The following is a 27150-nucleotide window of genomic DNA, read 5'->3' as shown; positions in this document are numbered from 1 at the left end:
ATCTAAGAACAGTTTAGACAAATCATTCACTGAGAGAAGAGTAAAAAGGACTGTGTAATGTGGAGCATAAGAGCAGCATAGCTTTGTGTCAGTGAACTCTACAGGCTTTAAGACCCAGCTGAGTCAGTTAGCTGTGATTGGGACTCCTGATATCAGTGTAATTCCTGACTTATGAGGCCTGTCTCCTGTTTGAATAAGTGTACAGACTGGATCTGAATTAAAAAGATGGAATTATTGGTGTTTAATGATGAACACATTGTTTAACAGTGCTGAGTATTAATTATTGCTGATATTTCTATTCTAGAATGATGGAGGGAAAGAGATCAGACTCACCAGAACCCAGCTGTGTGTCCATGAAGAGTGACAAGTCAATGGATCCTCCACTTAACTTCAGAGACAGAGACAGTTCTACTGATGTGAGGTCAGTATAGTGAGGTGTTTTACAGCAGTGTTCCACCTGATCAAACTCACTCGTCTCATTATGAAGCCCTTCATGAGCTTTATCAGGTGTTGAAGCAGTTAACAGTGCTGAGACAGCAGAGTATTACTGTAATTATTGCTGATATTTCTGTTCTAGAATGATGGAGGGAAAGAGATCAGACTCACCAGAACCCAGCTGTGTGTCCATGAAGAGTGACGCGTCAATTGATCCTCCACTTACCTTCAGAGACAGAGACAGTTCTACTGATGTGAGGTCAGTATAGTGAGGTGTTTTACAGCAGTGTTCCACCTGATCAAACTCACTCGTCTCATTATGAAGCCCTTCATGAGCTTTATCAGGTGTTGAAGCAGTAAAACACTAAACTGTGCAGTGCTGCAGCTCTCGGACTGGCAGTGAGGAAAAGTGCTTTAAGAGTTCAGTTCAGTCTGCAGTCCCTGAGCTGGAGGGTCTGTGGTGCTACAGAAGAACATTTACACCTGGGACATTAATGACAATATAAAGATTTTATTCATTTATTCAAACATTTGTTTCTAAACATGTTGGTGTCAGTTAGGAAATCCTGAAATCAGTGTATTGTGTTAAGACGATAGTGTTAAATATCTGTGTCTGTATTTATTAGTGTGTGATTTGTGCAGCTATGAATACATATAGTCCATATTACATGATGGGTTTTGTTTGTTCACAGACCACAAAAATCAAACATCAGCACAAATCAGCTGGACTCTATATTCAAGGTGTGTGTGTTGTTTTTAAAGTGTGTAATGTGTGTGTTGTGATCCCTTGTAATGTCTTGATGTGCAGCAGCATTAAGGGTAATCAGTTGTATGAGTTTTAAATGTGATAATAAAAATAGACTTTTCTTCTTTTGATAAAATAAAAGCCTCTCTCACTGTGTATCATGATAATATTTAGATCTGTTCCTGTGTGTTTCTAACCAGGAGCTGGAACACAAAGTCATCACTCTGATAAAGAATGAGCTGAAGAGGTTTAGGAAGCTCCTGAGTCCAGATTACCCAGCATGCACTGAGAGGGAGGTGGAGGATGAGGAGGATCTTCACAGTGTCAGAGAGGGAGCGCTGAAGATCACACTGAATGTCCTGAAGAACATGAACCACACAGATCTCGCTAACACACTGCACAACAGTAAGAGCTCTGAGTCATGACTTTATTCCATCAGCTTCACTTTAGAGAGAGGAAATAGTTTTAGATATGAACACTTTTAGTTTTAAATTTAATTTTAATATCATGTTGTATCTGTTCATGGTCCAGCTTCAATAATATTTAGTACATCAGTCAGGAATTAATAGCAGTGTTTGTACGATTTTGCATTATAACTATTTATTACTAAACTAGATATTACTTTGTTTATTAGAACTCGCCTCTGTGTATCAGACAAAGTTGAAGTCCAATCTGAGAGAGAAGTTTAAAAGAATTAATGAAGGAATCTCACAGCATGGAAGCTCAGCACTTCTGAATGAGATCTACACTGAGCTCTACATCACAGAGGGTTGGAGTGGAGACGTCAATAATGAACATGAGGTGAGACAGATTGAGGCAGCGTCCAGGAGACCAGCAACACAGGAGAAACCCATCAAATGTAATGAGATCTTTAAAGACAAGTCCATCAGAACTGTGCTGACTAAAGGAGTTGCTGGAATTGGAAAAACAGTCTCTGTGCAGAAGTTCATTCTGGACTGGGCTGAAGGAAAAGTAAATCAGGACGTCACCTTCATGTTTCCACTTCCCTTTAGAGAGCTGAATCTGATGAAGGAGAAAAATCTCAGTCTGATGAAACTTCTTCATCACTTTTTCCCAGAAATAAGAAAATTAGAATCAATAGACTGTGACTCCTACAAAGTGGTGTTGATCTTTGATGGTCTGGATGAGTGTCGACTTCCTCTAAATTTCCAGAAGAATGAGATATTTTGTGATGTGACAGAGTCAGCCTCAGTGGATGTGCTGCTGACGAACCTCATCAAGGGGAATCTGCTTCCCTCTGCTCTCCTCTGGATAACCACAAGACCAGGAGCAGCCAATCAGATCCCTCCTGAGTGTGTAGACCAGGTAACAGAGGTACGAGGCTTCAGTGATCCTCAGAAAGAGGAGTACTTCAGGAAGAGGATCAGTGATCAGAGCCTGGCTAATAACATCATCACACACCTGAAGTCTTCAAGAAGCCTCTACATCATGTGCCACATCCCAGTCTTCTGCTGGATCTCAGCCACTGTTCTAGAGAGAATGTTGGGTGAAGCAGAGGGTGGAGAGATCCCCAAGACTCTGACTCAAATGTACACACACTTTCTGATCTTTCAGATCAAACACAAGGACCAAAAGTACCATCAGAAATGTGACCCTGATCCTCAGCAGACCAGAGAGACTATCATGGCACTGGGAAAACTGGCTTTCCACCAGCTGGAGAAAAGAAACCTGATCTTCTATGAGGAAGACCTGAGAGAGTGTGGCATTGATGTCAGAGAAGTGTCAGTGTACTCAGGAGTGTGTACCCAGATCTTCAGAGAGGAGTTTGGGCTTCACCTGGGGAAGGTGTTCAGCTTCGTACATCTGAGTGTTCAGGAGTTTCTGGCTGCTTTATACACATTTCTCTCCTTTATTAGCAGAAATGTAACAGAACATCAAACCTCTGATCTGTCTGATCTTTTCAGTAAGTCAGACCTGTCTGATCTCCTCAGGAGTTCAGTGGACAAGGCCTTACAGAGTGAGAATGGACACCTGGACCTGTTTCTCCGCTTCCTTCTGGGTCTCTCACTGGAGACCAATCAAACTCTCTTACGAGACTTAATGCCACAGACAGGAAGCAGATCTCACAGCAAACAGGAAACAGTGGAGTACATCAAGGAGAAGATCAGGAAGAATCCATCTCCAGAGAAATCCATCAATCTGTTCCACTGTCTGAATGAACTGAATGATCATTCTCTAGAGCAGGAAGTACAAACTTACCTGAACAGAAGAGGTGACAGACGACTCAGAGAAACCAGACTCTCTCCTGCTCAGTGGTCAGCTCTGGCGTTTGTGTTACTGACCTCAGAACAGGAGCTGGATGTGTTTTATTTGAGTGAATATGATCCATCACATGAATGTCTTCTGAGGCTGCTGCCAGTGGTCAAAGCCTCCAGAAAAGCTGAGTGAGTATTTTTATTTATAACTGTATTACTGCATGGTTTATTATTTTAATGTAACACTGAACTGCACTGTTTGGATTAATGTTAGTTAATAGTTCCTCTAATCATCTTTAAACAAACCTCTGGTACTTTTACAGAAGATTGTTTCACTTTTTACACTAACATGTTATATCTGAACTGAGGGCTGGGCCACATGGACAAAATCTTATAACATCATATGAGGCATTTTATAGCTTTTATATATGAATCATGAAAAATTAAGTCTTCTCTAAAATGTATGTAAAAATATCTCTACAAAATAACTGCATGCATTTAAGAACTAAAGACATTTCTGAACTAAACACCAGTGAAAGGCTTTTTCTTTTCTGTTTATTCTGAAAGTGACATTTAACAAAACTCTCACAGATGAGAAACACATCAGACTGACAAAATGGGATCAATATGGATAGAAAATATAAAAAGTAAATATTAAAACACTCTAATGTCCTTCAAGTATCTCTTTATGTTCAAGTTCCTCATCTTTTGTTGTGTGTGACAGTGTTGTGGGGAGATTCACTCTGTCATTGTTTTCTAAATGTGCTGATGTGGTGTCCTGTCCTCTGATGTGTGTGTGTGACACAAACACACTGACATTTCTGTTACATCTTCAACTTTAGCTGGATTATGGCTGTGTTTGTGTGTTTGAGATCAGTGTTCTGATATTTCATCATTTCTCTTCCAGTCTGCATGGGTGTAATCTGACAGAGGAAAGCTGTAGAGTTCTGTCCTCAGTTCTCAGCTCAAACTCCTCCAATCTGAGAGAACTGGACCTGAGTGTCAATAAACTGCAGGATTCAGGAGTGAAGCTGTTCTCTGATGGACTGAAGAATCCACACTGTACACTGGAGATACTGAGGTACACACACACACACACACACACACACACATACACACACACATGCATACATACACACACACACACGCACGCACACACACATACAGTACACACACACACACACACACACACACACACACACACCACACATACACCAGCAGGGTTCCCACGCGTCCTGGAAAACCTGGAAATCCTGGAAAATTTATGACCAATGTTCCAGTCCTGGAAAACACATGGAAAATGAAAGAAAACATAAATTGTCCTGGAAAAAATCTTGTTGTCCTGGAAAATGATTATTTTTAAATAGTGATGCTCCGATTGATCGGCCACCGATCATGATCGGCCGATATTGACTAAAAATAGCTAGATCGGTGAACCCCAAAAGCGCTGATCAAAAAAGCCGATCACGTGACGTAAATTACTCGCGCGACTTTTTCACACGTGCATGCACGCGCACAGGTAAACAACAGCAGAGCGGCACTTACCAGTGGCAACATGAGTTCTCCCGTCTGGAAGTTTTTCAAAGTGTCCGATAAAGACGTAAAGTTAGCCGTTTGCAATGTATGTCGTGATGAAATCCCTCGAGGTGGAAGCAAGCAACGGCATTTTAATACCAATAACATGATTAGGCATCTTAGAACACGCCATACAAATGAATATGCAGAGTATGAGAAACTAAACCAGCCGAAGCCAACAACATCCCCATCCCTCAACCAGCTGACTGTGAGTGATGCATTTAAACTAGTAGTGATGTGAGTGTGAGTGATGCCTTTTATGATTGAGACATGAAGGATTTTGTACTCTGTGTTAGTAGGCCGAGGCCCAGCATGTTTTGGTCTGAAACATTTTGTGGCCAATTGTTTAATTTTAATATATTAAAAATTTTATTTACATTTTACAAGTAGCCTGGGCCTATGTAACCTCATACCATCCCAAGTTCATCTGGTTGGTAACTATCTGCTTGGCCTCCTTGTTTCTCTGCCTTGTTATTTAGAAAGGATGGCATTGGCTTACAGTAGCTTTCATTATTTTAGTTTTTGGATCTGATGTAGTTGGTTCCTCAACTACATCAGACGTTCATAATAATAACAGAAAAAAAAAACACTTGCCATAGTTTTGTCCTTTGTGGCAGTAGCCAGTTTTGGTGTAACAAGTTTTACATTTTGCTGCCAATTATAAAATGTAATCATTGTATTAAGAGGCGACATCCTATTAAGCTGATCTGATGTGTGTTGGTCTGCCTGACCCCTCTTTGTTTGGAATAATTTTAAGTTACTCTGCCTTATTTGGGAAAGATGGCCTACAGTAGCTTTAAGTTCTCATTTTCTAAAATAAACACTTGGTGGTTCTTCAAGATCTTGACTGTAGCCTATTTCTACAGTTTTTTCTCAATACAGTTAATTTAGAGTTAATTTCATTTCTAAAAATGGTGCTCTGCTAGATTATAGATAAAAGATTCCCATTCCTCTGCCATTCTGTGATCGGCAGTGATCGGCAATCGGCAGATCATGATCTTGGTGATCAGTGATCGACCCCAAAAATACTGATCGGAGCATCTCTATTTTTAAATGTTCTTGATCATTTAAAGAACAGTTTACAACTGGTCGAAACAATTAGTAACAGAAAGCGCTCTGTTCAGGGACGCTGAGTTTTGACGGGTTTTTTGTTATGCTGTTTAATCTCGCTGTGACGGATGACGCTGGCGGTTTCAGGTGCTAGGAATGGTTTAAGTGCTCGAATGTTTTCAGCAAATGGTGACGGGTAAGCAGGTTATATTAACCTTGTTAATCTGAATATCATGTGCAAGGGGAATGTACAGCAAACTAAAGCATGCATGACGGCATTGGCCTGAGAAAGGAAAGGGTATTAATATGTGCGGTCTTTTTATTTTATAAATGTTGAAATATCATTCACATGACAAATTGTCTTTACAAGTATAGTTAAGTAATAGCCATAAAGTGTACATTGTTTTTAAGACTTCTGGAGAGAAGAACATATTACTTTAGGCCGTGAATCTGTGATCCTTGTCTTTTTTGCTAAATTTGAAATGTCCTGGAAAAGTCCTGGAAAATGATCTCTGAAAAAGAGTGGGAACCCTGACCAGACACATACACACACACACACACACATACATACACACACATACACACACCACACACACCACACACATACACACACACACACACACATACACACACATACACACACACACACACACACACACACATACACACACATACACACACACCACAAACACATACACACACCACAAACACACACGCACATACACACACACACACACATACACACACACCACAAACACACACACACCACACACACACCGACACACACACACCACAAACACATACACACACACCACAAACACACACACACATACACACACACCACAAACACACACCGACACACACACACCACACACACACACACACACACACACTGCTTCGTAAATGTCTTTAGTGAAGGTGACTGGCGGATAAACACTGAGAGTGAGATCCACATCCTGGGAGCAGCGACACTAAAAGCAGTTTGACTGAAGCTTCTTCTTATTAAAATTCACCTTAAGGAAGTCAGCATTTGTTGATGATAAATAAATCTTTGAGATGATATTAAAATGATTGTGGATGTCACAGGTAACCAGTACAGTTCCTGTACAATAGGAGTGATTTGGTTACTAACTGTAATGTATAAAGGGTTTTTTTTGTGAAATACATAAAAGAGCGTTACATTAATCTAATCTACTTGGAATGATTGAATGTAGAAAAAGTTTTTCTGTATCTTCTTTACTCCAAATGAAATTTCATGTTGTCTTGATGAGTGACTTCACAATTGACCATAAAACTGTCTAGCACACAAGTATGATGTGAACCAGTTTAGTACTGGTCCTGAGAGACCTACCCAGTGTTCAAGTCTGTGTAGAAGAATCTCCTGGTCTACAGAATCAAAAGCTGTCACTCAGGTCAAGAAGAACAAGAATGGACCTGTGATCAGAACTGGAACTTAGTTACAGATCATTTAAAACCCTGAGCAAATGCTGCACAGCACAGAACATTTGTGTTTAGTGACACTAAAACTCTATAAAAGGTAAATGGGAGTTATTGTGACTTATTAATGTAACAGCAGCTGAAGACCAAAATGTGGAACCAGTTTACAGGAAATGTGAATTAGGTGTGAATGTGGTGAAGGGAAAGGAAACGGTTGGAAGGAGAGAAAAAGAGATCTACACTGTACCCAGGTGATCATGAACACTGTAATGACCAGTCGGCAAAATCCATGTGAAGAAGTTTTAATGAAGAAAAGATAAGACAAACAATCCAAAATCAGTAAGTAAAGGCAGGGTCAAAAAACAGGCCGAGTCTGAAATAAGCGTAACAAACAGTCCATGAGGAGAACAAATCACATCCACAAATCTGAAGAAGCAATAATCCAAAGAGCAAAAACAGGGTCAATAGTGATAAATATCAACATCAGAAACAAAGCTAATTCACACCATAGAGAAAAACACTTATTTATTTGATCTGTGTCTTGAGGGTATTATGTGATGTGTCTCTGTGTGTGAAGGTTATTAAAAAACACCACCAACAGTTTTACTGTCTCTGTGAAAATACTGAAAGATCTACATCACTTCTCACATCAGAACAAAGTACATTTATTTCCACAGTGTGTAGATCAGTGTACATTACACACACATTTAATAACATACTAATACTCTAGTCATACTAAAGTGTTGTACAGCATTTAAATAAAGATGTCGTGACAAACAGAAGTAATTAATAAACCAGCTTTTATCCTCCAGAAACATCACACTGGTCTCTAAATAGCTCTAACAGTGTGCTCCAAATCTTCTGTCAGCTCAGGTGTTTCCCTAAAAAGAGAATTCCCTGTGTAAATACTCCTACACACACACACACACACACACACACACACACACAATACTTTTACACCTCAACTCATTATCAGAGAAATAAATCAAACACTTCATCATTTCTCTTCCAGTCTGTGTTGGTGTGATCTGACAGAGGAAAGCTGTAGAGTTCTGTCCTCAGTTCTCAGCTCAAACTCCTCCAGTCTGAGAGAACTGGACCTGAGTTACAATAAACTGCAGGATTCAGGAGTGAAGCTGCTCTCTGAGGGACTGAAGAATCCACACTGTACACTGGAGATACTGAGGTACACACACACACACACACGCACACACACACACACACACACACACACAGACCACACACACACGCACCACACACATGCACGCACACACACACACATAGACCACACACACACACACACACCACACACACACACACACACACACACACACACACACACACACACAGTTTTAATAAACACTACAACATCCAGTTCTCCTCTATGGTAACTGTAATTGTAGTGATCTGATATATTGTCATTGTTGTGTGTGTGAGATGGAGAGTAAATGTACTGTATATAAAGATTTTGTGTAGTTCATGTTTTCAATACTAAAACAGAGTGTGTTAAGTGTGAGAAGGTTTTCTTTCTTGCAGGATGCGGGACTGCAGTATTACAGGTGAAGGTTGTGCTGCTCTGGCTTCAGCTCTGAGGTCAAACTCCTCATCAAACCTGAGAGAACTGAATCTGAACAGTAATAATCCAGGAGAATCAGGAGTGAAGCTGCTCTCTGATCTACTGAAGGATCCACACTGTAAACTGGAGACACTGATGTGAGTTACTGACTTACTGTCTCTTTACTGTATGATATTGTGTAATATTCACTGTGTGCTGTAAAATGTCACATCTAATGTGTGTATTTATGCTTCTGTTGTTCATAAGCAATGTGTTTAAATGTGTCTGTAATTCTGTCCTCTTGTGTTTTTCAGCATTAAGTATAAGACCCTCACCAGGTCTGGTGTATGACAGGAGTCTCTCCTCAGACCTTTTTTCCAGGATAAATCAGTTATGGTGGTGAAGCGTTAGAACACGTCCCACATTTCCAGCAGTTTGGGAGCTGAATCATTCATATTCAGATGTAGAAGATCCATAACAATAACTGTGACTGATCACATCCTTTTATCCTCTCAGCTACAACTTCACACTTTAACATCTTTTACAATCCAAAGTCAAATCCTTCAGCATCTACACACAACACAGAGATATCATGACATCATCACACTGATTACACAAATACACATCCATGTGTTACAGATGTTTAGAGATTATTTTTACCTCTTTAATTGGATCTCAAATTTGTTTCTCCACAGATGATTGACTCACAGTTGTGATCTTGATTTATTTATTTTCCTTTAAAAGTGTCTTCTTTTCAAACCCTTTTCACCAAACACTTTTAAAATCTTTATTAAAATCCCTTTAAACATTAAAGGAATCTTCTTTTTTGTGTAGTTGATCTATTTTTCTATATTTCAATTTCTTCTTTCTTAATTTCCTCATGACATTTTTATCTTGGTTGCATCTTGTTTTTATATAATTTAACTTCTTTTTTTTTTCCTCTTTCCACCATATATTTTGCTTTATTTCTTCATTTTGCCCCCTCGAGTTCTTTCTGATCCCTTTTTTATATTTTTGTTCTCTTTGGACAATTCATTCTTTAATTTAAAAAAAAAAAAACTTTTACTTGTTATTTCTCTCTCTTTCTTTCTTTCTCCCATTCTACAATATTTAATTAAAAATGTAACATTATCTTCCTCATTCATTTCATTTCATTTTCTTTTTCTATAATTTTTTATAAATTCTGCTTTGTGTACTATTGTCAAAACATATGTGGTGTTCAAAATTGTATATTTTGATAACAAGGGAAATACAATGTTGATATAAGTGGTGATTGATCCCTCCTCATTTATTTATGTGACTCCTTCATAATTGTTACAACATGATCAAAAAGTCATTGGAGTACAAGATAAAAGAGTCAGGATGTAATTGTTAAAAGAGACAAACCTCACTGTAGAAAGGCCAATACAAATTTGCCAGGCCTCAGAAGGCGATGAATGATGATGAAGCAATCTTCGTTAGACTCAATCGAAGAGGAACAAATTACTCCAGGAGGAGAGTGGATGGCTCACATGGATGTAAACGGCACTGATGTCACATTAAAATTGGACACAGGGGCACAAGGTAAATATCCTCCCTATGAAAGTCTTTCTGAGACTGAATAGAAAACCAAAAATAAATCAAATAAAAGTGCATCTGAAAACGTATGACAACAAAACTATACCTACAAAGGGAATATGCAGAGTCAGTATATCCTACAAAGGAAAGAAGAAGGATGTGTTTTTTGTACTTGTGGATGGAAACAGACAAGTTATTACTAGGGCTGAAATCGTGCATACAGTTTGGATTGCTAAAGAGAGACCATGTCATAAACAAGGAAATGACAAAGATGCAAATACAGAAGGAATTACTCAGAATGAATGGATAAAAGAATACAAAGAAGTTTTCAAAGGAATAGGAAAATTACCAGGAAAACACAAGATAAAGCTGAAGGAGAATCAGAACCGGTCATACATCCAGCAAGAAGGGTGCCAGTAGCATTAAAAGAAAGACTGAGAGAGAAAATAGAAGTTCTGATAAAGGAAGGAATTATCAGAAAAATAGAAGAACCTACAGAATAATAGTAGAAAAACCAGACAGAGAACTAAGACTGTGTATAGATCCATAAGACTTAAACAAGGCCATCCAACACGAGCACTACAGACTTCCAACAAAGTCAGACATTACTAGTGCAATGAGTGGAACATGTTATTAATCCAAACTGGATGCCTCATCGGGATTTTACCAGATAGTGCTAGATGAGGAAAGCAAAAAATGATGAACCTTCAACACACCGTTTGGAAGGCATTGTTTCCAAAGGCTACCTTTTGGCATCAGCTCAGCAGCAGAAGTATTCCACAAAATTGTGCAACAGCTTTTTAATGGAATAGAAGGAGTCGGAGTCTTCATTGATGATGTAGTGGTATGGGGCTCAAAAGAAGAGCATGATGAAAGACTTAACAAGGTCCTGGATCAAGCACAAAGAAATGGATTAAAGTCGAATAAAAACAAATGCCAGTTCAGAGTAAGAGAAATCACTTACCTGGGAGAAAGACTGTCTGAAGAAGGAATACAACCAGACAAAGAAATGCCAGAGACAAGAGACAAAAAGGTCCTGCAAAGAGACTTAGGGTTAATAAACTACTTAGGAAAATTTGTTACAAATCTGTCAGCAAATACAGTCACTGAGAAGCTTGTTAGAAACAGACACCGTGTGTCAGTGGAACGACGAGCAGGCAAAAGAGTGGTCATGGTTAAAAAGCAGTTTAACAAGAGAACCTGTTTTGAATTTTTATGACCAGGAAAAGCCTCTAAAGGTCTCTACAGATGCATCACAAGCAGGTTTAGGAGCTGTTTGCAACTACAGAGAAAGATGTTCAAATTCATGTGGACTCTATCAAAGCACAGACACCAGTGTCAACAACAAAATGGGTTGAAGCAGCCAAAGAAACACTGAAAGTCGAACAGTTAAAGAAAGCAATGGACAGGATTCACATGCCTGGAGATGAGATCATGGAAAATCCTTTCCAGCATTTTAAAGATGAACTGTCAGTGCTAGATCTAGTTTTGCTGAAAGGAACAAGAATTGTTGTGCCAATCTCAATGAGAAAACTGATGCTGAAACTTGTGCACGAAGGACATTTAGGAATCGTAATACGTAAGAGAAGGAGCTGTGGGGAAAAGTTGGTATGGACTTGTTTCAGCTTAATGACAAAGATTACTTGTTGCTCATGGACTATCATTCAAACTACCTGGAATTTGTGCAGCTGACAAGCACAACGTCAGAGCAGGTAATTGCAAAGACAAAAGGTATATTTGCACGACATTGTATTCCAGTGACTGTAATAAGTGACAACGGACCACAGTTTGCAAGTCAGAGTTTCAAGCACATAACGTCAAGCCCTCTGTACCCACAGTCCAACGGTTTAGCAGAGAAAGGAGTTCAAATAGTGAAACGCCGTCTAAAAAAAGCCACTGAGACAGGGAGTGATCCGTACCTGGCTATTCTGAGTTACAGAGCTTCACCACTGGAGAATGGACTTTCACCGGCGAAAATGCTCATAAATAGGAAACTACGTATAAAGCTACCGTCGGTAAAGCATCAAATGGTACGGAGTAGGTGGAATTCTGCAAATGAAAGACAGATTAATCACTACAACAAAACAGCAAGACCACTGAGCCCACTTGCCCAAGAAGAAATTGTACGAGTGACATGTGATGGGCAGTGGGGACCATTGGCCAAAGTGATTAAAGAGACTACGCCCAGGTCATACGAAGTGCTAACAGAGCATGGGAAAATAATGAGGACAAACACAAGACATTTGCTAAAAGTGCCTCAGAGAGAAATAAAAATCAATGAGAGTGAGACAAATGATCTGGAAATTGCAAAGTAAAATGAACAATTAGAAATTCAAAGCAATACTAAAGAATCTGTAACTAAAAATAGACAGGATGCTGTAGAACAAACAAAAAGTCCTAAGAGACAAATAATAAGGCCAAAAAGACTAATAGACGAAAAGAGGAAATGTCACAAATTGTGGATAAATGAAAATAATTTGGTGTAATATTTGTAGTCACGGTCATCGGAACCATTATATGACCAATAATATTGGACCCACCCACTTTTACCATCTCTATTCAGCGCATATGTCTGTTCACTTTTCAGAGCGCCACCAGTCGAATCCATTCTGCTTGAGGAATGTCCTAATAAATTAATCTCCATTCCGTGGTTTACCTACAGCATTGACCACGTTCCTGCTTCCTGATATCCATGGGCATCGGAACAATTGTGTGTGTGTGTGTGTGTGTGTGTGTCTCTGCCCTTCCCCCCTCTGCAGTATAAACTGTAATGAAAGTGAAAGTCAGCAGCTCCATTTTGTGTGGAGTGAAAAATAAAAGATCTCATATAATATAATCAGTGGCGGTTCTAGGATTTTTCTGTAACAGGGGCCATTAAGGGGCCACATGTTACATTCAGGGGCCAAGTACAGGGTACATTCAAGCACACAAAATAATTCTCGTCGACGATTGATGGAATGGGGGCCAATCAGGGGCCAATCAGTTTTCAGCAGGGGCCAGGGCCCCTGTGGCCCCGCCTCTAGAACCGCCCCTGAATATAATCCTCACATTATGACTCCACACAGACACACACACACACACACACACACACACACACACAAACACAAAAACACACACACATACACACGTCAGCATAAACCAGACAAACCAGTTAGACCAGTGTCAGTAAGAGTGAAAGTCAGCAGCTCCATTTTGTGTGGCGTGAAAACTAAAAGATTTCAGGAGTAAAAACACAGTGAGTATCTAAAGCTCTAATATATAAACACACTGAAGTGACACTAGATGCAGAAGAGTTTTTTGGGTTTGTACTGAAGCTTTAATGTACACAGGTTGTTTTATAACTTGATAGCGTGACTATTTCCTGTAAGTGAACTCTGTGCTGATTCAGGGTTTAATTTAACACACTGATGTTGGAGTGATGTAAACGTGTGTCCTGCTGTAATCTGGAGAAGGAGACATGACCTCCAACATGAGTGTGTCTGGAAAACAGGACTTAAAGAAAGACGAGAGGTGACTTACTTTTACATTCACCAGCAATAAATACACACCGTCCATTGGGAACACATCTGTATCTCTAAACACTCACTAGTTAACACAGGAACTCAACTTTGCTTTAAGGTGTTTAATAGCAGTGAATATATCACTGATCTGATCTAAGAACAGTTTAGACAAATCATTCACTGAGAGAAGAGTAAAAATGACTGTGTAATGTGGAGCATAAGAGCAGCATAGCTTTGTGTCAGTGAACTCTACAGGCTTTAAGACCCAGCTGAGTCAGTTAGCTGTGATTGGGACTTGTTTTTTTTAAAAAAGGGGAGATGCTTAAATACACAAGTCAAAAAAGGGTAAAGAAAGTAAAAAACAAATATTTAGAACAGTACATAAGGAGAGACTCATCAAAATAGTAGTTTCCTAGATATGTCACTATACATTTTCCTTGCAATTTTAGTAGATTTGATCTTTTTCAGTGAGGAAAAAAACAATTTAAAGTCGTTCATAAACCAAACAAAGGAAGGCTTAGAACACCTCCACTTACTGCAATGAGTAAATCAGATACTGATGAATCTACATTGTCCATATAAAAGAGTATGTGTGACAGGTCGAAAGTAGGGATATTATCCATCTTAAGTGACAGCCAATTGTGTATCTTAGACCAGAAGCTGTTATATACGGGGCAAAAAAAGAACATGTGTTCCAGAGTCATATCAGCCACCTCACAGAAAACACAAGGGTCTACATCAAATTTAAATCTTCTTCTAAGAAAGTCAGCGACCGGATATATCTTATAGATTATTTTAAAGTGGGTCTCTTTAATTTTTGGGGAAATGGGCCATTTAATGAAATTAAAATGTGATTTTTCTATGGACAATGTGTCCATGTTCGGAATCTGTACACACAATCCAAAATCCTGTTCTTTGTAACCAAAGAACAATATAGATTTCAAAGCATCACTAATAAATTTATTATTACATTTATTGTGAAATAAAGTGCAATCATTAATAACTAAATTTGGTAGTGTAGATAAGGGTCTTGTACTTGCATTTAACAATGTGTTTTGAATTAACTGTAATAACGGTGCAGGTATTGCTTTACAGATCATATTGTATTTTCTATATGTACAGTTCAAATTATATTTGTCTATGAAGGCTTTATATTCCAAAAGGTTACCACTGTCATCTATAATATCATTCACAAAAACAATTCCCTTTTCATACCAATCATACCTGAACAGTGATTTCCTATTGATTATGATGAACCTATTGTTCCATAAGGCGGATCCATGAGGAGAAAAGTTATGGGTAAATATCATTTTCCGATATTGGAGAACTTGTTTGTGGAATTTTGACAACCTAACAGGAATTTTGGTCACCTCAAAATCACAATGCAAAAGAAAACCAAGCCCTCCTACTTGTTTGAATAGATTTCTAGGTATGTGAACCACATAGAATCTGGTTGTGATACAGTAGATATGTTTTCAACCAGTTAATCTTAAATGTCCCAAACATTGCTTCAAAATCTAATGCTTTAATACCACCCATATCATAGTCTTTAACCAGCTGTGATTTCTTAATATAATGAGTTTTGTTTTTCCACAGAAATTGGAAAACAATCGAATTAGCTTTCTTAACATTATGTGTAGAAACATACAGGGAGTGGCATGGATAGATTACTTTGGAAATACCCTCCGATTTAGACAGAGTGACTCTACCAAAAGTAGTGAGATCTCTGGTAAGCCAGCGGCTCAAAGATTTCCTTATATCTATTAATCGGTTAGAAAAGTTAACGTCTTCTTTTCTAATAGCATTTTTAGATAAAACTATTCCTAAATATTTCACTTCGTCTTTAACCTCAATTGAAGAGATGATAGAGTCCGTTGATGAGTGAATGGGAAGTAGCTCACATTTTTTAATATTGAGTGTTAATCCTGAGGCTTTAGAGAAAATCGAGACTGAATTTAGGGCAACATCAACCCTGAATTTATTCTTTAAAAGGATTGCTGTGTCGTCTGCAAATTGACTTTCTCCGTCTCACTCGTTTGTTTCTCTCCCTTTCTCCCTCTCACTCGTTTGTTTCTCTCCCTTTCTCCCTCTCACTCGTTTGTTTCTCTCCCTTTCTCCCTCTCACTCGTTTGTTTCTCTCCCTTTCTCCGTCTCACTCGTCTGTTTCTCTCCCTTTCTCCGTCTCACTCGTCTGTTTCTCTCCCTTTGTTTTCTACATGTATCACTATCTTTCCTGTGTAACTTTACTCTAATTCTCTCTCATCTGTCTCGCACTGTTGAGTCACAGTGTTTACTTCAGGAATGCACAGATTTGATTGGCTGAGTGGTGTCACGTGGGATGGTTTAACTCGCATGTAATTGGTCTGTGCGTTTCCACTACCACTACCGTAAAGATTGCAAAAGCTGCGCCGGTTAAAATAGAAGCGTCCCGTCAAGTTTTAAATCATAACCTTTTGTTTTGGTTGTATGTCCGGGTCCAGATTGGGCAGCTTCTGGGTCCGGACCCGGACCGCGGTCCGCCTGTTAGTGACCTATGCTGTAGAACAAACAAAACGTCCTAAGAGACAAATAATAAGGCCAAAATGACTAACAGACGAAAAGAGGAAATGTTACAAATTGTGGATAAATGAAAACAATATTTTGGTGTAATATTTGTAGTCACGGGCGTCGGAACCATTATATGACCAATAATATTGGACCCACCCACTTTTTATAAGACCAATAATATTGGACCCACCCACTTTTTATAAGACCAATAATATTGGACCCACCCACTTTTTATAAGACCAATAATATTGGACCCACCCACTTTTACCGTCTCTATTCAGCGCATATGTCTGTTCACTTTTCAGAGCATCGCCAGTCGAATCCATTCTGCTTGAGGAATGTCCTAATAAATTAAACTCTATTCCGCATTTTACCTACAGCATTGACCACGATCCTGCTTCCTGAAATCCATGGGTGTCGGAACCGTTATATGTGTGTGTGTGTGTGTGTGTGTGTGTGTCTGCGTCACTGCCCTCCCCCCCTCTGCAGTATAAACTGTAATGAAAGTTAAAGTCAGCAGCTCCATTTTGTGTGGAGTGAAAAATAAAAGATCTCATATAATATAATCAGTGGCGGTTCTAGGATTTTTCTGTAACAGGGGCCATTAAGGGGCCACATGTTACATTCAGGGGCCAAGTACAGGGTACATTCAAGCACACAAAATAATTCTCGTCGACGATTGATGGAATGGGGGCCAATCGGGGCCAATCAGATTTCACCAGGGCCCCGCCTCTAGAACCGCCCCTGAATATAATCCTCACATTATGAGTGACACACACACACACACACACACACACACACACACACACACGTCAGCATAAACCAGACAAACCAGTTAGACCAGTGTCAGTAAGAGTGAAAATCAGCAGCTCCATTTTGTGTGGAGTGAAAACTAAAAGATTTCAGGAGTAAAAACACAGTGAGTATCTAAAGCTCTAATATATAAACACACTGAAGTGACACTAGATGCAGAAGAGTTTTGTGGGTTTGTACTGAAGCTTTAATGTACACAGGTTGTTTTATAACTTGATAGTGTGACTATTTCCTGTAAGTGAACTCTGTGCTGATTCAGGGTTTAATTTAACACACCGATGTTGGAGTGAAGTAAACGTGTGTCCTGCTGTAATCTGGAGAAGGAGACATGACCTCCAACATGAGTGTGTCTGGAAAACAGGACTTAAAGAAAGACGAGAGGTGACTTACTTTTACATTCACCAGCAATAAATACACACCGTCTCATGGGAACACATCTGTATCTCTAAACACTCACTAGTTAACACAGGAACTCAACTTTGCTTTAAGGTGTTTAATAGCAGTGAATATATCACTGATCTGATCTAAGAACAGTTTAGACAAATCATTCACTGAGAGAAGAGTAAAAAGGACTGTGTAATGTGGAGCATAAGAGCAGCATAGCTTTGTGTCAGTGAACTCTACAGGCTTTAAGACCCAGCTGAGTCAGTTAGCTGTGATTGGGACTCCTGATATCAGTGTAATTCCTGACTTATGAGGCCTGTCTCCTGTTTGAATAAGTGTACAGACTGGATCTGAATTAAAAAGATGGAATTATTGGTGTTTAATGATGAACACATTGTTTAACAGTGCTGAGTATTAATTATTGCTGATATTTCTGTTCTAGAATGATGGAGGGAAAGAGATCAGACTCACCAGAACCCAGCTGTGTGTCCATGAAGAGTGACGCGTCAATGGATCGTCCAATTAACTTCAGAGACAGAGACAGTTCTACTGATGTGAGGTCAGTATAGTGAGGTGTTTTACAGCAGTGTTCCACCTGATCAAACTCACTCGTCTCATTATGAAGCCCTTCATGAGCTTTATCAGGTGTTGAAGCAGTAAAACACTAAACTGTGCAGTGCTGCAGCTCTCGGACTGGCAGTGAGGAAAAGTGCTTTAAGAGTTCAGTTCAGTCTGCAGTCCCTGAGCTGGAGGGTCTGTGGTGTTACAGAAGAACATTTACACCTGGGACATTAATGACAATATAAAGATTTTATTCATTTATTCAAACATTTGTTTCTAAACATGTTGGTGTCAGTTCGGAAATCCTGAAATCAGTGTATTGTGTTAAGAGGATAGTGTTAAATATCTGTGTCTGTATTTATTAGTGTGTGATTTGTGCAGCTATGAATACATATAGTCCATATTACATGATGGGTTTTGTTTGTTCACAGACCACAAAAATCAAACATCAGCACAAATCAGCTGGACTCTATATTCAAGGTGTGTGTGTTGTTGTTAAAGTGTGTAATGTGTGTGTTGTGATCCCTTGTAATGTCTTGATGTGCAGCAGCATTAAGGGTAATCAGTTGTATGAGTTTTAAATGTGATAATAAAAATAGACTTTTCTTCTTTTGATAAAATAAAAGCCTCTCTCACTGTGTAACATGATAATATTTAGATCTGTTCCTGTGTGTTTCTAACCAGGAGCTGGAACACAAAGTCATCACTCTGATAAAGAATGAGCTGAAGAGGTTTAGGAAGCTCCTGAGTCCAGATTACCCAGCATGCACTGAGAGGGAGGTGGAGGATGAGGAGGATCTGCACAGTGTCAGAGAGGGAGCGCTGAAGATCACACTGCACGTCCTGAAGAACATGAACCACACAGATCTCGCTAACACACTGCACAACAGTAAGAGCTCTGAGTCATGACTTTATTCCATCAGCTTCACTTTAGAGAGAGGAAATAGTTTTAGATATGAACACTTTTAGTTTTAAATGTAATTTTAATATCATGTTGTATCTGTTCATGGTCCAGCTTCAATAATATTTAGTACATCAGTCAGGAATTAATAGCAGTGTTTGTACGATTTTGCATTATAACTATTTATTACTAAACTAGATATTACTTTGTTTATTAGAACTCGCCTCTGTGTATCAGACAAAGTTGAAGTCCAATCTGAGAGAGAAGTTTAAAAGAATTAATGAAGGAATCTCACAGCATGGAAGCTCAGCACTTCTGAATGAGATCTACACTGAGCTCTACATCACAGAGGGTTGGCGTGGAGAGGTCAATAATGAACATGAGGTGAGACAGATTGAGGCAGCGTCCAGGAGACCAGCAACACAGGAGAAACCCATCAAATGTAATGAGATCTTTAAAGACAAGTCCATCAGAACTGTGCTGACTAAAGGAGTTGCTGGAATTGGAAAAACAGTCTCTGTGCAGAAGTTCATCCTGGACTGGGCTGAAGGAGAAGTAAATCAGGACGTCACCTTCATGTTTCCACTTCCCTTTAGAGAGCTGAATCTGATGAAGGAGAAAAATCTCAGTCTGATGAAACTTCTTCATCACTTTTTCCCAGAAATAAGAAAATTAGAATCAACAGATTGTGACTCCTACAAAGTGGTGTTGATCTTTGATGGTCTGGATGAGTGTCGACTTCCTCTAAATTTCCAGAAGAATGAGATATTGTGTGATGTGACAGAGTCGGCCTCAGTGGATGTGCTGCTGACGAACCTCATCAAGGGGAATCTGCTTCCCTCTGCTCTCCTCTGGATAACCACAAGACCAGGAGCAGCCAATCAGATCCCTCCTGAGTGTGTAGACCAGGTAACAGAGGTACGAGGCTTCAGTGATCCTCAGAAAGAGGAGTACTTCAGGAAGAGGATCAGTGATCAGAGCCTGGCCGATAAAATCATCAGACACCTGAAGTCTTCAAGAAGCCTCTACATCATGTGCCACATCCCAGTCTTCTGCTGGATCTCAGCCACTGTTCTAGAGAGAATGTTGGGTGAAGCAGAGGGTGGAGAGATCCCCAAGACTCTGACTCAAATGTACACACACTTTCTGATCTTTCAGATCAAACACAAGGACCAAAAGTACCATCAGAAATGTGACCCTGATCCTCAGCAGACCAGCGAGAGTATCATGGCACTGGGAAAACTGGCTTTCCACCAGCTGGAGAAAGGAAACCTGATCTTCTATGAGGAAGACCTGAGAGAGTGTGGCATTGATGTCAGAGAAGTGTCAGTGTACTCAGGAGTGTGTACCCAGATCTTCAGAGAGGAGTTTGGGCTTCACCTGGGGAAGGTGTTCAGCTTCGTACATCTGAGTGTTCAGGAGTTTCTGGCTGCTTTATACACATTTCTCTCCTTTATTAGCAGAAATGTAACAGAACATCAAACCTCTGATCTGTCTGATCTTTTCAGGAAGTCAAACCTGTCTGATCTCCTCAGGAGTTCAGTGGACAAGGCCTTACAGAGTGAGAATGGACACCTGGACCTGTTCCTCCGCTTCCTTCTGGGTCTCTCACTGGAGACCAATCAAACTCTCTTACGAGACTTAATGCCACAGACAGGAAGCAGATCTCACAGCAAACAGGAAACAGTGGAGTACATCAAGGAGAAGATCAGGAAGAATCCATCTCCAGAGAAATCCATCAATCTGTTCCACTGTCTGAATGAACTGAATGATCATTCACTAGTGCAGGAAGTACAAACTTATGTGAACAGAGGAGGTTACTGTAGTCTAAGTGACACCAGACTCTCTCCTGCTCAGTGGTCAGCTCTGGTGTTTGTGTTACTGACCTCAGAACAGGAGCTGGATGTGTTTGATTTGAGGAAATATGATCCATCACATGAATGTCTTCTGAGGCTGCTGCCAGTGGTCAAAGCCTCCAGAAAAGCTGAGTGAGTATTTTTATTTATAAATGTATTACTGCATGGTTTATTATTTTAATGTAACACTGAACTGCACTGTTTGGATTAATGTTAGTTAATAGTTCCTCTAATCATCTTTAAACAAACCTCTGGTACTTTTACAGAAGATTGTTTCACTTTTTACACTAACATGTTATATCTGAACTGAGGGCTGGGCCACATGGACAAAATCTTATAACATCATATGAGGCATTTTATAGCTTTTATATATGAAGCATGAAAAATTAAGTCTTCTCTAAAATTTATGTAAAAATATCTCTACAAAATAACTGCATGCATTTAAGAACTAAAGACATTTCTGAACTAAACACCAGTGAAAGACTTTTTCTTTTCTGTTTATTTTGAAAGTGACATTTAACAAAACTCTCACAGATGAGAAAAACATCAGACTGACAAAATGGGATCAATATGGATAGAAAATATAAAAAGTAAATATTAAAACACTCTAATGTCCTTCAAGTATCTCTTTATGTTGAAGTTCCTCATCTTTTGTTGTGTGTGACACAGTGTTGTGGGGAGATTCACTCTGTCATGGTTTTCTAAATGTGCTGATGTGGTGTCCTGTCCTCTGATTTGTGTGTGTGACACAAACACACTGACATTTCTGTTACATCTTCAACTTTAGCTGGATTATGGCTGTGTTTGTGTGTTTGAGATCAGTGTTCTGATATTTCATCATTTCTCTTCCAGTTTGTGTGGGTGTGATCTGACAGAGGAAAGCTGTAGAGTTCTGTCCTCAGTTCTCAGCTCAAACTCCTCCAGTCTGAGAGAACTGGACCTGAGTGTCAATAAACTGCAGGATTCAGGAGTGAAGCTGCTCTCTGATGGACTGAAGAATCCACACTGTACACTGGAGAAACTGAGGTACACATACAAACACACACACACACACACACACACACACACACACACACACACACACATACACACACATACACACACACACACACATACACACACACCACAAACACATACACACACACACCACAAACACACACACACACGCACATACACACACACACACATACACACACACCACAAACACACACACACCACACACCCACCGACACACACACACCACACACACCACACACACACACCACACACACCACACACACACACACACACACACACACACACACACACACACACACACACATTGTTTGAGCTGCTTCGTAAATGTATTTAGTGAAGGTGACTGGCGGATAAACACTGAGAGTGAGATCCACATCCTGGGAGCAGCGACACTAAAAGCAGTTTGACTGAAGCTTCTTCTTATTAAAATTCACCTTAAGGAAGTCAGCATTTGTTGATGATAAATAAATATTTGAGATGATATTAAAATGATTGTGGATGTCACAGGTAACCAGTACAGTTCCTGTACAATAGGAGTGATTTGGTTACTAACTGTAATGTATAAAGGGTTTTTGTGTGAAATACATAAAAGAGCGTTACATTAATCTAATCTACTTGGAATGATTGAATGTAGAAAAAGTTTTTATGTATCTTCTTTACTCCAAATGAAATTTCATGTTGTCTTGATGAGTGACTTCACAATTGACCATAAAACTGTCTAGCACACAAATATGATGTGAACCAGTTTAGTACTGGTCCTGAGAGACCTACCCAGTGTTCAAGTCTGTGTAGAAGAATCTCCTGGTCTACAGAATCAAAAGCTGTCACTCAGGTCAAGAAGAACAAGAATGGAAATGTGATCAGAACTGGAACTTAGTTACAGATCATTTAAAACCCCGAGCAAATGCTGCACAGCACAGAACATTTGTGTTTAGTGACACTAAAACTCTATAAAAGGTAAATGGGAGTTATTGTGACTTATTAATGTAACAGCAGCTGAAGACCAAAATGTGGAACCAGTTTACAGGAAAGGTGAATTAGGTGTGAATGTGGTGAAGGGAAAGGAAACGGTTGGAAGGAGAGAAAAAGAGATCTACACTGTACCCAGGTGATCATGAACACTGTAATGACCAGTCGGCAAAATCCATGTGAAGAAGTTTTAATGAAGAAAAGATAAGACAAACAATCCAAAATCAGTAAGTAAAGGCAGGGTCAAAAAACAGGCCGAGTCTGAAATAAGCGTAACAAACAGTCCATGAGGAGAACAAATCACATCCACAAATCTGAAGAAGCAATAATGCAAAGAGCAAAAACAGGGTCAATAGTGATAAATATCAACATCAGAAACAAAGCTAATTCACACCATATAGAAAAACACTTATTTATTTGATCTGTGTATTGAGGGTATTATGTGATGTGTCTCTGTGTGTGAAGGTTATTAAAAAACACCACCAACAGTTTTACTGTCTCTGTGAAAATACTGAAAGATCTACATCACTTCTCACATCAGAACAAAGTACATTTATTTCCACAGTGTGTAGATCAGTGTACATTACACACACATTTAATAACATACTAATACTCTAGTCATACTAAAGTGTTGTACAGCATTTAAATAAAGATGTCGTGACAAACAGAACTAATTAATAAACCAGCTTTTATCCTCCAGAAACATCACACTGGTCTCTAAATAGCTCTAACAGTGTGCTCGAAATCTTCTGTCAGCTCAGGTGTTTCCCTAAAAAGAGAATTCCCTGTGTAAATACTCCTACACACACACACACACACACACACACACACACACACACACACACACACACACACACACAATACTACTCCTATTTACAGTGAGGACAATAAATTAATTTCTCTGCTGTTATCTGTCCTCATGGAGCTGCTACCATTTTATAGACCTGTTTCTGTTGTTCAATGGGAGCAAAAATATTCCTGAAAATGTTTGTAACACAAAGTAAAAGTGTGTACAATGTACACAGATCTACACACTGAACACACTGTAATGAAGCAGTAAAGGACAGTGTGTAAATGTGTAAATGTTCTCCAGCAGAACTTTCCCCAGAGCTGCTGAACACACTGTATGAAAATCTCTCTGCTAGAAATAAAGAGACGTGTTTGTTCAGAGTGACGTCTCTGTTATTATCTTCTTACAGAAAGTTAAATACATCGTCTCATATGAGCTGAGACACATGGATCTGTCCAAGAGCAGTCCAAGTTTATACACAGATGTTCATTTTATATTTTTATCCTGATATTAGAACCTTGTGTTCAGGTCCACACTTTATTTCTCACTGATGGAAACACCTCAATTCACTATCAGACAAATAAATCAAACACTTCATCATTTCTCTTCCAGTCTGTGTTGGTGTAATCTGACAGAGGAAAGCTGTAGAGTTCTGTCCTCAGTTCTCAGCTCAAACTCCTCCAGTCTGAGAGACCTGGACCTGAGGGGCAATAAACTGCAGGATTCAGGAGTGAAGCTGCTCTCTGATGGACTGAAGAATCCACACTGTACACTGGAGATACTGAGGTACACACACACACACACACACACACACACAGACCACACACACACACGCACCACACACATGCACGCACACACACACATAGACCACACACACACACACACCACACACACACACACTCAGACACACCACACACACACACACACACACACACACACACACACAGTTTTAATAAACACTACAACATCCAGTTCTCCTCTGTGGTAACTGTAATTGTAGTGATCTGATATATTGTCATTGTTGTGTGTGTGAGATGGAGAGTAAATGTACTGTATATAAAGATTTTGTGTAGTTCATGTTTTCAATACTAAAACTGAGTGTGTTAAGTGTGAGAAGGTTTTCTTTCTTGCAGGATGTGTGACTGCAGTATTACAGATGAAGGTTGTGCTGCTCTGGCTTCAGCTCTGAGGTCAAACTCCTCATCACACCTGAGAGAACTGGAACTGAACTTTAATAAACCAGGAGAATCAGGAGTGAAGCTGCTCTCTGATCTACTGAAGGATCCACACTGTAAACTGGAGACACTACAGTGAGTTACTGACTTACTGTCTCTTTACTGTATGATATTGAGTAATATTCACTGTGTGCTGTAAAATGTCACATCTAATGTGTGTATTTATGCTTCTGTTGTTCATAAGCAATGTGTTTAAATGTGTCTGTAATTCTGTCCTGTTGTGTTTTTCAGCATTAAGGGTAATAAACTCACCAGGTCTGGTGTATGACAGGAGTCTCTCCTCAGACCTTTTTTCCAGGATAAAGCAGTTATGGAGGTGAAGCGTTAGAACACGTCCCACATTTCCAGCAGTTTGGGAGCTGAATCATTCATATTCAGATGTAGAAGATCCATAACAATAACTGTGACTGATCACATCCTTTTATCCTCTCAGCTACAACTTCACACTTTAACATCTTTTACAATCCAAAGTCAAATCCTTCAGCATCTACACACAACACAGAGATATCATCACATCATCACACTGATTACACAAACACACATCCATGTGTTACAGATGTTTAGAGATTATTTTTACCTCTTTAATTGGATCTCAAATTTGTTTTTCCACAGATGATTGACTCACAGTTGTGATCTTGATTTATTTATTTTCCTTTAAAAGTGTCTACTTTTCAAACCCCTTTCACCAAACACTTTTAAAATCTTTATTAAAATTCCTTTAAACATTAAAGGAATCTTCTTTTTTGTGTAGTTGATCTATTTTTCTATATTTCAATTTCTTCTTTCTTAATTTCCTCATGACATTTTTTATCTTGGTTGCATCTTGTTTTTATATAATTTAACTTCTTTTTTTCCTCTTTCCACCATATATTTTGCTTTATTTCTTCATTTTGCCCTTCGAGTTCTTTCTCCTCCCTTTTTTATATTTTGTTCTCTTTGGACAATTCATTCTTTAATTTAAAAAAATTACTTTTACTTGTTATTTCTCTTTTCTTTCTGTTACGTGCGTCGGATGAAAACGGACCCAAATGCAGGACAGCTTAACAAAAACAGGATTTATTAACATAAAAACCACGAAACAGGACAAGGACAACAGGAGACAACAGAGGATTCCGCGCTGCACAAGGCAACGCGGCTCAACTCAATAATACAAATAATTATTTAGACATAAGGGACAGGTGTGCAGAGGCGGGGAGGAAAAGACAAGGGCGGGGCAGACACGTGAACAAGAAACATAAACAAAAGGCACATAGCCAAAGTCCGGGCAGAGTCCTGACACTTTCTTTCTCCCATTCTACAATATTTAATTAAAAATGTAACATTATCTTCCTCATTCATTTCATTTCCTTTTTCTATAATTTCTCTAATCTTAAAATCATAGTTGTTTTTCTTTAAACTTTCTGTATTTAGAATCCATACACTTTGTCCCCTTTCTACATTATTCCAGTCTTAAAAAATAAAAACTCATGATTGTCATGGGCGCGGGGGTAAAAACGGACCCAAATGCAGGACAGCTTAACAAAAACAGGGATTTAATAAATAAAAGACACAAAACAGGACACCGACAACAGAAGACAAGGACAACAGAGGATTCCGCGCTGCACAAGGCAACGCGGCTCACCTAAATAATACAAATAATCATGACTCATGAGGGACAGGTGTGCAGAGGCGGGGCGGAAAAGACAAGGGCAGGGCAGACACGTGAACAAGGAACATAAACAAAAGGCACATGGCCAAAGTCCAGGCAAAGTCCTGACAGTACCCCCCCCTCGAGGCGCAGCTCCCGACACGCCAATCAGTCACAACAGTCCCGACGGGTCCAGGAGGGGGGAGCAAGGCCCACGGCGAGGCAGGTAGGGGGAGCAAGGCACACGGCGAGGCAGGTGGGGGGAGCAAGGCACACGGCGAGGGAGGTGGGGGGAACAAGGCACACGGCGAGGCAGGTGAGGGAAGCAAGGCGAACAGGAGGGCCGAGCGACGTCCACAGCCGAACAGGAGGGCCGAGCG

The 27150-nt window shown here is 39.5% G+C and overlaps 1 protein-coding gene across 4 annotated transcripts in view; it reads left to right on the top strand.

Annotated features, from left to right (window-relative positions):
• The window catches only part of LOC132846470 (NACHT, LRR and PYD domains-containing protein 12-like), a 109640-nt gene that overhangs the window by 564 nt on the left and 81926 nt on the right, over positions 1-27150 (top strand). Inside the window, exons 1-8 of one of the 4 annotated variants that reach the window (XM_060871263.1) lie at positions 17448-17536; positions 17690-17811; positions 18257-18373; positions 18807-18855; positions 19060-19264; positions 19494-21264; positions 21985-22158; positions 24521-24694. In XM_060871263.1, the coding sequence (XP_060727246.1) occupies positions 17759-17811; positions 18257-18373; positions 18807-18855; positions 19060-19264; positions 19494-21264; positions 21985-22158; positions 24521-24694 (2543 nt within the window). In that variant the 5' untranslated portion in view covers positions 17448-17536; positions 17690-17758. The other 3 variants (XM_060871261.1, XM_060871264.1, XM_060871262.1) reach the window with 3 other exon arrangements.

Source organism: Tachysurus vachellii, chromosome 5, assembly GCF_030014155.1.
Source record: "Tachysurus vachellii isolate PV-2020 chromosome 5, HZAU_Pvac_v1, whole genome shotgun sequence".
Classification (NCBI taxonomy): Eukaryota; Metazoa; Chordata; class Actinopteri; order Siluriformes; family Bagridae; genus Tachysurus; species Tachysurus vachellii.
The sequence above is the reverse complement of the archived record's forward strand: the minus strand, read 5'-3'. Positions and strand labels throughout refer to the sequence as shown.